This window comes from Hypanus sabinus, chromosome 1 (assembly GCF_030144855.1).
Source record: "Hypanus sabinus isolate sHypSab1 chromosome 1, sHypSab1.hap1, whole genome shotgun sequence".
In the NCBI taxonomy this organism is placed as follows: Eukaryota; Metazoa; Chordata; class Chondrichthyes; order Myliobatiformes; family Dasyatidae; genus Hypanus; species Hypanus sabinus.
In genome coordinates, this window is record NC_082706.1 from 205,176,496 (window position 1) to 205,189,176 (window position 12,681).

Consider the following 12,681-nt stretch of genomic DNA (forward strand, 5'->3'; position numbering starts at 1 on the left):
TTCCTCAAATGCAAGCCCAACTTTTCCTATTCATAAAAGTCACCATCTCCAAAACAATAACTGCATCCTTGAAAACAAATAGCCCGAATAGACACAGCAGGAGAATTCGGCCATTCTGCCCACTGCATATGGTCCTCTGTTTCACCGTGACTGATTTATTACCCCCTCAATCCCATTCTCCTGCCTTGTCCCCATAATCCTTGACAACCTGACTAATCAAGAACCTATCAACGTTCTTTAAACGTTCCCAATGACTTGGCCTCGGCAGCCATCAGTGGCAATGAATTCCAGGTTTACCACCCCTGGCTGCAGAAATTACTCCTTATCTCTATTCTAAATTCTGAAGTTGTGCCCTTTGGTCCTAGACTCTCGCACTATAGGAAACATTCTCTTCACATCCACTCCATCTTTCAATATTCAATGGGTTTCAATAAGATCTCTTCCCCCCCCCCCCCCATTCTTCTAAAATCCAGTGAGCACAAGCCTTCAAGTCTATTCCAGAATAGCACTGTGTAAAATTACTGTAAACCAGACTTCAATACAAATTCTTTACTAGCTTATCCCAGCTGTACTGAAAAGCAACTTTTACCTGCTCACACCCTCTTGCTCCTCCTTGGTCAGCACTAGGGGCAGAGGTAGTGGTGGTAATGTTGACGTAAGTGGCTGTGAATTCTTCTCTTTTTCCTTTGTAGATTCACTTGGCAGAGCTTGCTTGGGTTTCTCTTTTGGTGTAATTGGCTCCACTTTAAGTGATGGCGTTTTGGGAGTTTTTGTTACCAGGTTCACCGATACCGCTTCCTTTTTGTCCAAGGTTGACTCAGGATCTATTTTTACCTCCTGGGAAATCAGCTTAGTTTTTAGTTTCTCGTTTTTAACTGCTGCTTGGATTCCAGTGTTCGATGGGGAAGCAGGTGCTCGCTCTGACTTGAGCTTACTGGCTTCCTTTGTATCCTTTGTCTGAGATGTGTGGCCTGCTGTTGAACTGGCATTGCCACTTGCCTTGGCAGCAGTCACATTAAGTGCATTAGAGGTTTTAGCATTATTCTTAGCAGCTTCAACAGCTCTTGCTTTTTTATGTTTATTTAGCTCAGCAGCAAGACTAGTCTTATAAGTTAAACTGTTTGGTGAAATGCTTGACTGCCGACTACGAGACCTTGAAACACGATGCTTGCTGCGAGATCTTGAGCGTCTGGAATAATATGGACTTCTGCTCCGTGACTTGGGTCTCCTGAAAGTGCAAATCATGAAACCAATAAAGAGCCAATTAATTAAATTAAAAGTGCAAGTCATTTATTGATGGCAAATAAAGTCTGAATAAGTAGGCATGAGCATTTGTTAAGTTTCTTGCCATAAAAAATACTTATCGAAAAATGTTCGAACTGACCCACCTGGATTCACAAAGTAGGTGAAAGTTTCAATTGTTTTAAATATTATGAATACAAAAGATTCTACAGATGCTGGAAAATCCAAAACAATACCAAAAAAAAAATCCTGGAGGAATTCTAGCAGGTCAGGTAGTATCTATGAAGAGGAATAAGTCAGTCGAAATCTCATTAAAACTGAAAGAGAAGGGGGAAGAATACGCTAGAATTACAACGGCTATTCAACTCCTAAAATTGATATTTTTTTTTACCATCAATGCTGCCCTCACTGCATCTCTTCCATTTCACACGTCTGCTCTTACCCCATCTTCTCACCACCCTACAAAGGATAGGGTTCCTCTTGTCCTCACCTACCACCCTATCAGCCTCCACATCCAGCACATAATTCTGAAATTTCCGCCATCTCCAACAAGATCCCACCACCAAACACATCCTTCCGTCCTCCCACCTTCTGCTTCCCGCAGGGATCACTCCCTTGACTATTCATCCCTCCCCACTTGATCTCCCTCCTGGCACTTATCCTTACAAGCGGAGTAACTGCTACACCTGCCCTTACACCTCCTCCCTCACTACCATCCAGGGCCCGAAACAGTCCTTCCAGGTGAGGCGACACTTCACCTGTGAGTCTGTTGGGGTCGTATACTGCATTTGGTACTCCCGGTGTGGCCTCTAGAATATCAGTGAGACCAGATGTAAACTGGGAGACGGCTTCGCCAGACATCCACGCATCATCCGCCAGAACAAGCGTGATCTTCCAACGGCTACCCATTTTAATTCCACTCCCCATTCCGATATGTCCATCCACTGCCTCCTCCACCATCGGGATAAGGCCACACTTAGGTTGGAGGAACAACACCTTATATTCCATATGGGTGAACATCGATTTCTCAAACTTCCAGTAATGCCTCCACCCCCCCCCCCCCACACTTCACCATTTCCCATCCCCTTGCCCCTCTGGTGCTCCTCCCCCACCCTTTCTTCCATGGCCTTCTGTCTCTTTCACCAGTCAACATCCTAGCTCTTTGCTTCATCGCTCCCTTCCAAGCTTCCCCGATCGCCTGGCATTTCTCACTCCCCTCCCCCCACCTTTCTAATTTACTCCAATCCTGCCGAAGGGTTTCAGCCTGAAACGTCGCTGTACTGATTTCCATAGATGCTGCCCGGCCTGCTGAGCTCCTGCAGCATTGTGTATGCGTTGCTCAGATTTCCAGCATCTGCAGATTTTTCTTGGACTTTTTTCTTTTTGGCTCATTTCAGTAAGGCAAAACACATCAAGGGGTAAGAGACAGGAGCTACTAAATGATTAGTGGAACCAAGTGAAGAGGAGATTATGGACTGAAATTTTCATCTGAAAGTCATTCCACTCATTCCATCGGATGAGTGTTTGATGTAACTTACAGGCCCATGATTAGTTAAACCCATTTTTGTACGCAATTCACAAAATGGCCTTCTTCTGCACTGTAAATTTAATGAAACATTTCATACAGTGCTGAAAATGAGTCGTTTTTCTTCACATTGTGCACAAAAGTTTGTATTGTCTACACTGTAAATGAGCAATACCTGGAGGTGCAAAAGATGGAAAGTTGTCTCAGAGAATTTGAGCGGCCTATTCACAAAAAACAGAACTGGATCTGAAGAGTCAGTCTCACACATCAATAATTCAATCCTCAGAAGCTCAAGAATCAGAGCTCTTAATTTTTTCAAAATAATTCATTCGTTTCACATGGCCAATGGCAGCAAAATTGACAAGTAGCTTACAAGGTCTGTTCTGAGAGTTATTGAAGTGCCCCCACATTACTCTGTTGGTCTCCTCACCTTAAATAAATAATATATATATTCAAATTCTAGTTTCAGGATAACAGTTCAACCCTTTGGAGACCACCTGGTAACATCATCACTATTCTATCTTACAGTTTTGATTAAAATTTTATATGATAGATATGTTTCTAAGCATTATCTTTCAAGTTCCAAATCAGAACCGAAATATGCCTGCATTACCATCAGGGGATTACTTCAAATTAATAGACTGGCCTCATATTGTGTTTTTACAAAAAGAAAACTTCTTGCTGAAAGATCAGAATGTGCTTTAATGCCCAACTTCCCCTTTTCCCACATCCCACTATTTCCCAAGCTAGAAATGGTTCATTCAAGTGGGCATCATTTTAAGGTGACTGAAGGAAATTATAATAAGATATCCATAACAAGGTTGCATAGAGTTGGGGGTGATGTATTTGCATAGATAGAGGATTGGTTAACCAATAGAAAGCAGAGTTGGGATACATGGGTGTTACTCTGGATGGCAATCAGTGATGAGTGGTGTGCCACAGGGCTCGGTGCTGGGCCAGCAACTGTTCATGATATACATTGGTGATCTGGAAGAGGGGACCGAGTGTAGTGTATCTAAGTTTGCTGATGATACTAAATTGAGTGGAAAAGCAAATTGTGCAGAAGACATGGAGAGTCTGCAGAGGGAGACAGATGTAGTACAATGTTGGTAAATGCAAGGTCATCCACTTTGAAAGTAAAAATGGAACAGCAGATTATTATTTAAATGGTAAAAGATTGCAAAATGCTGCTGTGCAGAGGGAATTGGGAGAGCTTCTGCATGAATCACAAAAGATTGTTTTGCAGGTGCAGCAGGCTATCAAGAAGGCAAATAGCAAGGCATTTGACAAGGTACCACGTGGTAGGCTTATTCAGAAAGTCAGAAGGCATGGGATCCAGGGAAGTTTGGCCAGATGGATTCAGAATTGGCTTGCCTGCAGAAAGCAGAGGGTCATGGTGGAGACGATACATTCGGATTGGAGGGTTGTGACTAGTCGTGTCCCACAAAGATAGGTTCTGGGACCTCTACTTTTTGTGATTTTTATTAACGACCTGGATGTGGGGGTAGAAGGGTGGGTTGGCAAGTTTGCAGACGACACAAAGGTTGGTGGTGTTGTAGATAGTGTAGAGGATTGTTGAAGATTGCAGAGAAACATTGATAGGATGTAGAAGTGGGTTGAGAAGTGGCAGATGGAGTTCAATCCGGAGAAGTGTGAGGTAGTACACTTTGGAAGGACAAACTCCATGGCAGAGTACACAGTAAATGGCAGGATACTTGGGAGTGTGAAGGAGCAGAGGGATCTGGGGGTACATGTCCTCAGATCCCTGAAAGTTGCCTAACAGGTAGATAGGGTAGTTAAGAAAGCTTATGGAGTGTTAGCTTTCATAAGTCGAGGGATAGAGTTTAAGAGTCACGGGGTAATGATACAGCTCTATAAAACTCTGGTTAGGCCAGACCTGGAGTACTGTGTCCAGTTCTGGTTGCCTCACTACAGGAAAGATGTGGAAGCATTGGAAAGGGTACAGAGATTTACCAGGATGCTGCCTGGTTTAGAGAGTATGGATTATGATCAGAGGAGACATGATAGAGGTGTACAAGATATTAAGAGGAATAGATAGAATGGACAGCCAGCGCCTCTTCCCCAGGACACCACTGCTCAATATAAGAAGACATTGTTTGAGATCCCTCCTCATTGGGATTCATAAGGACGAGAGGAAATCTTACAGAAACATAAAATTTTGAAGGGGATAGATAAGACAAAGGCAGGAAGGTTGTTTCCAGTGGTAGGAGGGACTGGAACTAGGGGACATAGCCTCAAGATTCAGGGCAGCTGAGGAGGAATTGCTTTTCCCAGAGTGGTGAATCTGTGGAATTCTCTGCCTGATGAAGCAGTGCAGGCTACCTAAGGAAATATACTTAAGACAATGTTGGATAGATTTTTACACAGTAGGAGAATTAAGGATTATGGAGAAAAGGCAGATGGATTCAAGTCCATAGTCAGAGCAGCCATGATTATTAAATGGCAATGCAGGCTTGACAAGCCAGATGGCTCCTATTTCTTATGTTTTAATAAAGGGGGGGTGGGGGGGAGAAGAGGAAATGGCATGGTACACTCTGCCAGGCACCAAGGATGGTGGTAGAGGCACGTACATTAGGGACATTGAAGGAACTCTTAAGGCAAGTAGATGATAGAAAAATGGAGGGAAACATGCACAAAATGCTGGAGCAATTCAGCAGGTCAGGCAGCATCTATGAAAAGGAATAAAGAGGTGACATTTCAGACCAACACTCCCCATTTGGACTCATTAAAACAGAAGGTTATGTAAGGGTTAGACTGATCTTAAGAGTTGATTAAAAGGCTGACACGCCATAATAGACCGAAGAGTCTCTACTGCGCTTTAATGTTCTAAATGCCATGAAATATTCCACAACAGAATCAGATTTATCATCAACCAATGTGACATAAAATTTTTTTTGTAGTAGTATATAATACCACCAAGCGCAAATAATGCAATAAAATGCAATACAAAAGCATGCAGACAACAATGCACTCCAACTTTATACATTACCAACTCTGTGACTACAGCTACTACCAACTGTTAATTTTACAAAATCAATTCATCGATAGCCTTGTATGCCAGAATGCTTTATATTTATCACGTATTTTTAGCTCTTAAGTGCTAATATCAAAACAGGGAAATCATGAAAGGAAAATGGGGTTATCATGTACCTAAAAGGCTGCTAAAGAGCATGAGCTGCAGGAATGCCAGGAGCCATGAAACATAAAGCATTTCATCTTGCTTCAAACTTTCTAGATTATAATTTAACTACATAATAATGCAAGTCATTTTTGTCTATTACATAAACATCAAAAACAAAAATTCTATTGGATTAACCCAGACAATGATCGTTCATTCCTTCAGATCACATTTAACTTTGCAAGAGCACTGGCATTATACCAATTCAACATAACAGAATTTAAAATCTTGTTATTTTTCAGGATTTAATACAACACATTGGACACTGAACCCTTAGCACTATGAAACTCAATTCATGGGAATGCTATGATATATATTTTTCCATTTTACACTTCTAACACTTGCAATTAAAAGTAAAAATCTATCTGCTATGAAAAAATTTGACATCAGGTGAAGGCAAAATAATATTTGTCAGTTTTATGGAATTACTTATGTACCATATTTGACATCAGCATATTCAATTGTGCAAAGGGAGGGGAGGGGGTTTTCGATGTTTCCATCTTTCACTCTGTGGGGCGGTTCTTGTTTCGTGGATGTCCGTGAAATGTACAAATTTCAGGTTGTATACTGTATACATTCTGTAATCAAAGGAACCTCTGGATGGTATAAAAACTTACTTTGTACTGACCTTTGTTGTAAAAGCTATGTTACTTTACGATACTGAAAACCTATAAAGGCAATACAATCACGTAACTGTCCTACACCCCTTGCCCACAGAGACTGACCTGAGTTCGGGGCTCCGGCTGAATGGGCTGGACGAGCGGCGGCGGCTGCTGCTGGAGTAGGGATTGGGAGAGAGGCCGCCAAACTCATAGGGGCTGAGGTGCCGGGAGAAGCTGGGCGAGCGGCGGCGGGGAACCGAGTAAGGGCTGGGAGAGCGGCCCGTGTAACCGGGATGCAAGCCCTGCTCCCGCGAACCGTACAGGGGCTTGAAAGCGAAGAGCGGCGGCGGGGGGCTACGGCCGTACAGGTCAAAGGCGCTCGGCCTGACGGGGCTGTGGCTGGCGCCGGGTGCGTAAACCTGCGGGTAACAAGGCACGGCCGTCCCGTACGGGCTCGACTCCCTGTACACCGGGCTGCGAGGCCCTGGCGAGGCCGAGGTGCGGTAAGCCCGCGGCGTGTCCCAATCCAAGTCCCGGTAGGCCCGCGGCGGAGGCTCCCGGTAAGCGGCGGGTGTCTCTTTGTCAGTGCGATGCGAGGCGCGGCTCCCTCGGGCCTCCTGGCCCGACTGCTCGGCCCCCGATGCCGCCGCCGCCTTGTTGCGGTTCCGGCTCTTGCTTCTCTTGCCGTCGGCCCGCGACCGGGAGCTCTCCTTGGCCCGGCCCCGCCTCCGCCGCTCTTTCTCTCGCCAGCGTTCGGTGGGCCGGCGGCTGGCAGCGCTCTCCGTCTGCGAGCTCACGTTCTCATACTCCACCAAGCCCCGCAGCGACAGCGGCAGAGTCGACGGGCCCGAGGAGGCGCCGGCCGCTGCGGCGGCGGCGACCGCCGCTGCCACCGCTGGGTGTTTACCGTCCCGCCGCAGGGCCCGGCTCTCGGCCGAGCGCTTCTTGCGGCGTTTCCTACGCCGCGAACTCGAGGAACGGGGAGCGGCGGCCGTTGCGCAGCGGCCCTGGTCCCGGGCCTGCGCCAGGCCGCTCTCACTCAGGCGTCTCCTGACGATGGGGCTGTGACCCCGGCTCCCGCCGCGGGTCTCCGTGCTTGGCATTGACTCGCGGGGGACGAGCAGCGACCGACCCCCCTCACTCCATGGGCTCGGCGCCGCCGGACATCACACGAGGCCCTGCCCACCGGGCCCTGCAGCCGCGACTCTAGCAGCGCCGGTACATCCGGGCCTCCGCGGCGCGCGATGCCGATGCCCCTCCGCGCCGACTCACAAAATGGCCGCCACGCCAGGGCGCACGGAAGCCCTCGTCGACGTCACGCCCCACTTCCGGGCGTTCGGGCCTGCGAGCGCGGCGGTGAGAACTGGCGCCTGGGTCCGGCGTTCAAACCTTTGCGGGGAATGGTGCGATTTAACGCCGCTTAATGTCAGTAATATCCCGGGACAAGGTTTGCTTTGCCACCCACGTTTTGCTCCGTTACTTATGCGCGCAACTGTTACCTCGGCCCTGACTTCAGGATCAGGTTTAACACCGAAAAAAAATCGGTTATTATCCCTGACTTCAACAAGTTTATCGTTGACTTCAGATTCAGAATCAGCTTTATTATCCCTGATTTACGGAATGAAAATTGTTGCTTTGTGGCAGCAGTTCAGTGCAAAGACATAGGATTACACAGTAAATTACATAAATGAATGAACATTGCAAATATGAATAATGAGATGGTGTTCGTGAGGGTATGGATCGTTCAGAATTGTAGTGGTGCAGGAAAACATCCACAATCAGGTTTATTATCACTGACATATGTTCTGAAATTTGTCGTTTTGCAGCCGCAGTACAGAGTAAGAGATAAAAATTACCAGAAGTCACAATAAATAGGTAAATAGTATAAGAGGGAAATCGAGAGGTAATGTCTGTGGACCATTAAGAAATCTGAAGGCAGAGGAAGAGAAACTGTTCCTAAAACAGTGAGTGTGGGTATTCTGTACCTCTTCCTCAATGATGGCCATGAGAAGAGGGCATGCCCTGGTTGGGGAAGGGATTACTCTCTAGTTTGGATTAAATTTTGTAAAAATAATCCTAGTAAATTTTGGATTATTCTCTAGTTAAGTTATAACCCTGCAAAGTAGTACAGAGTTTAGTGGCTCCTGACATTAATTCCTGTTACTCCTCTGTAGTAATTCCCGTTAACCTGTCCAGCTCATTTGTACAAGTTACCGTCTCACTCCTCTGTAGAATTTGCCGTTGCCCTGACTTGTCCCTCTCTCTGCAGACATTCTGTTAACCACATTTTGCACCATTAAAGTTCAATGTACATTTAGTAATGAAAGTATGTATGCAGTTTACAACCCTCTGCCACAGTCACGAAGCAAAGAAACATATAAATAACCTGTTCAATGAAAAACATCAAACCTCCCATCACGCGCAAAAACATATATATTTGTACAGCTGTTACTCTGTCCCACTCCTCTGCAGGTTTCTCATTTTATACTCTACCTAAGATATTTGTTTTTAACTTTCTCGTGCCAACCTAAGTTCAATTAAGTGGAAAAAGTCTAGCTGTTTTACAGCGCATCATCCATATTTTGAAGCAATTCTTTAAACTACCACAAATTATGGTTCATTGTCATTTTAGGAATCAGTATAATATGAAACATATTTATGAAAGGTCAGGTACATCTCCTCTAACCTACTCGATGCTCCCCCTACATCAGTGAGACCCGCTGACTGATCTGCAGAACACCTACACTCGGTCTGCAATGGCAATCCCGAGTTTACAGTTGGAGGCTGCTTTGACTCCTCTTCCTATTCTCATTCCCACACTGTCTTGTCCATCCTTGGCCCTCTGTACTGCCATGATAAAGCCCTACGCAACCTGGATGGCCAACACCTTATATTCTACCTGTGTAATCTACTACCCAATGGCATGAAATCTTTTAATCCTCTGGTCCTCCCTTTTTGTCCCCTCCCCCTCATTTTTGCCCCTTCCTCTTCCTGGCTCCATTACCCACTTCACGCACTGGTACCCCCCAACCCCTCCTAAAAGAAATCTGTTGCCAACCGTTATGTACTTTAATCCCTTATGGTTCCCATTCTGAATCCAGAACTAGTAGCTTTTTGCATTCCTGTGCATCTCCCTCTAGTAGCTGTCTCTTATCACCCTGTCCTCTACCTTGCTCCACTTGTTTCTCTGTACCTCCACCCAACATTCACCTGCTGTAGTCTTTTCTACCTGTCACTTCTCATCTGAGTCCTTTGTCAACAGTCCCCTAACCTGGGAGTTTACTGGCCATCCATGCTTCCACCCTCAGTCCTGATACTGGGCTTCAGCCAAAATAGCATTAATTTCTTTCCTCCCACAGATGCTGCTTGACCTGTTGTGTTCCTCCAGCAGACTGAAGGTTCACTAGATTCTGGAATAGTTCGGGAGGTCTAGAAAATTGTAAATGCCACTCCGCTCTTTAAGAGGGGAGCAGAAGAAGGGAAATTCTAGAACAGTTAGCATAACTTCAGTGTTTGGGAAAATGTCGGTGTCTATTATTAAGGATGGGCTTTTTGGATATTTGGAGGCACGTGATAAAGTATGCCAAAGTCAGCAAGATTTCTTTAAAGGGAAATCTTGCCTGACAAAATCTGTTGGAATTCTTTGAGGAAGTAACAGGCAGGATAGACAAGGGTCCGTGGGTGTAAAGTTTTTGACAAGCTGCTGTGCATGAAGCTAATTAATAAAATAAGATCCCATGGTATGACAGGAAAAATACTAGCGTTGATAGAAGATCGGCTGACTGGCAGGAGGCAAAGAGTAGGGATAAAGGGGGCTTATTCTAGTTGGCTGTCAGTGTTCCGTAAGGGTCGGCATTGGGACTGCTTCTTTTCACATATATGAGTGATTTGGATGACGGAATTGATGGCCTAGAGACCAATTTGCAGACAATATGGACAGGCAGAAAGGCTGCTAGTGTCCAGGAGTCTGCAGAAGGACTTGGGCAAAGAAGTGGTAGATGGAATATAGCGTAGACAAGTGTCTGGTCAGGTTTCCCTAAAGGTTAACTTGCAGGTTGAGCCAGTCAACAGCAATCTCAGCATTCATTTTGAGAGGCCTAGAATATAAAAGCAAGTGATGTAACGCTAAGGCTTTTTAAGGCATTGTTCAGACCATGATGTGCTGGCACTGAAGAGGATTCAGAGGAGGTTCACGAGAATTGTTCTGGGAATGAAAGGGTTAATTTATGAGGAGCGTTTGATGGCTCTGAGTCTCTACTTGCTGGAGTTTAGAAGAATGAGGGGAGACCTCATTGAAACCTATCGAATATTGAAAGGCATAGATAAAGTGGACGTGGAGAGGGTGTTTCCTGTAGTGGGGGGAGGGGGGTCTAGGACCAGAGGGCACAGCCTCAGAATAGAGGAATGAAGATTTGGAACAGAGATGAGGAAGAATCTCTTCACCCATAGTGGTGAATATTGAATGTATTGCCATAGTGGAGGCCAAGTCATTGGGTATATTTAAAGTGGAGGTTCTTGATTAGTCAGGGGTCAAATGTTATGGGGAGAAAGCAGGTGCGTGGGGTTGAGAGGGATAATAAATCAGCCATGATGGAATTGCCTCATTCTGTAACTGTCTTGAATGGTCTTGCTCCAGATACCAATGTCTGCAATCTCCATCTGCCTTGTATTTACAATTAAGCACGTATGGGCTCCAGAACTGTACTGAGGCCTCGCTGCTGTTTCAGTCTGGAAAAGCTTTGGTTATGAGCCATGTCTTGCAACACTGACTTGACCTGAGAGGTATTAACAATCCTTTGGAAACCTGCACATGAATGCATTGAAAATAAGTATCTAAGCTGTTTATGCATGGCTGGTAACCAGTGAAGTTCTAGAATGAATTATTTTCTTGGGAACTCTGGCAGCGTAGCCGTTAGTGCAATGCTATGACAGCTCAGGTTATCAGTGTTCAAAGTTAAAATCCTAGTGTTCTCTGTAAAGAGTTTGCAGATCCTCCCCGTGGAATGCAGAGGATTTCTCCTGATTCCTCCAACATTCCAAAGATGTACTGGTTATTAGGGTAATTGGTAAATTGTCCCATGATTAGGCTAGGGTTAAATCGGTGGGCTGCTGGTGTCACAGCTCGAAGGGCCTGTTACATGCTGTATCTCAAAATAAATAATAAAATAAAGAGAAATCTTTAATACAGCTTTGACCAGTGACCAATCTGGATATCAGAGGTTTGAAGACGATGGGATTCCAGTCAGGTTCACTGCCTGAGGATAAAAGGCAGGAGTTGTGTCGGTGTAATAGCGCAACCTATCGGCATTTGGAATTAATCAGTAAGAGCAAAGAAAAGGAGGGCGGGGGCAAGCGCTGTGGCGATCTTGAGCTTTCCTTTGCTTTCGCTGAGTGAAGGCTCTCTTTGCTGAAGCCTTGAAGAGCTAAAGCCTCAAGTTTTTTTTTCTTTCTCTTCTTTGTTTCTGCTCAGCTAGGACAGTAGAGATGCCAGGTAGGACAGTGAAGTGGCCCTCTTGCAGGATGTGGGACAACTCCAGTGCCCCCGACAACAACTGCAAGAAGTGCATCCAGCTGCAGCTTCTAACAATCCACATTAAGGAGTCAGAGCTGCAATTGGATGAACTCCTGATCATTTGGGAGGCTAAAGGGGTGATGGATTGGACATATAGAGAGGTAGTCACACCCGAGGTGCAGGACACAGGGAACTGGGTGACAGTCAGGAAGGGGAAAGGGGTTAAGGAGCCAGTGCAGAGTACCCCTGCGGCCATCCCCTCAACAACAGAAACAACAGATATATCACTTTGGATACTGTCGGAGGTTGACCTAATAGAGGAAAGTCACAGTGGTTAGATCTCTACACTGACTGTCTTTGACTCAGAACGCAAGGTGGGGGGGGAGAAGAGACATGCTGTGGTGATGGGGATTCATTAGTTAGGGGAACGGGCAGGCGGTTCTGTGGGCAAGAACGAGATTCCCGGATGCCAGGGTCCTGGATATCCCGGATCGAGTATGTACTCAGCGTTCTTAGTGGGAGGGTGAACAGCCAGAAGTCCTGGTCCATGTAAGTACCAATGAGATGGGTAGGATGAGTGATGAGGTTCTGCATAGAGTGT

The 12,681-nt window shown here is 45.7% G+C and overlaps 1 protein-coding gene across 2 annotated transcripts in view; it reads right to left on the minus strand.

Annotated features, from left to right (window-relative positions):
• Positions 1-7,849, minus strand: part of cdk13 (cyclin dependent kinase 13) — a 148,543-nt gene extending 140,694 nt beyond the window's left edge. For both annotated transcript variants that reach the window (XM_059984480.1, XM_059984471.1), the window contains exons 1-2: positions 6,692-7,849; positions 590-1,228 (exon numbers count right to left, since the gene is read on the minus strand). In XM_059984480.1, the coding sequence (XP_059840463.1) occupies positions 590-1,228; positions 6,692-7,671 (1,619 nt within the window). In that variant the 5' untranslated portion in view covers positions 7,672-7,849. The remainder of the gene's footprint in view (positions 1-589; positions 1,229-6,691) is intronic.
• Positions 7,850-12,681: the final 4,832 nt, after the last annotated feature.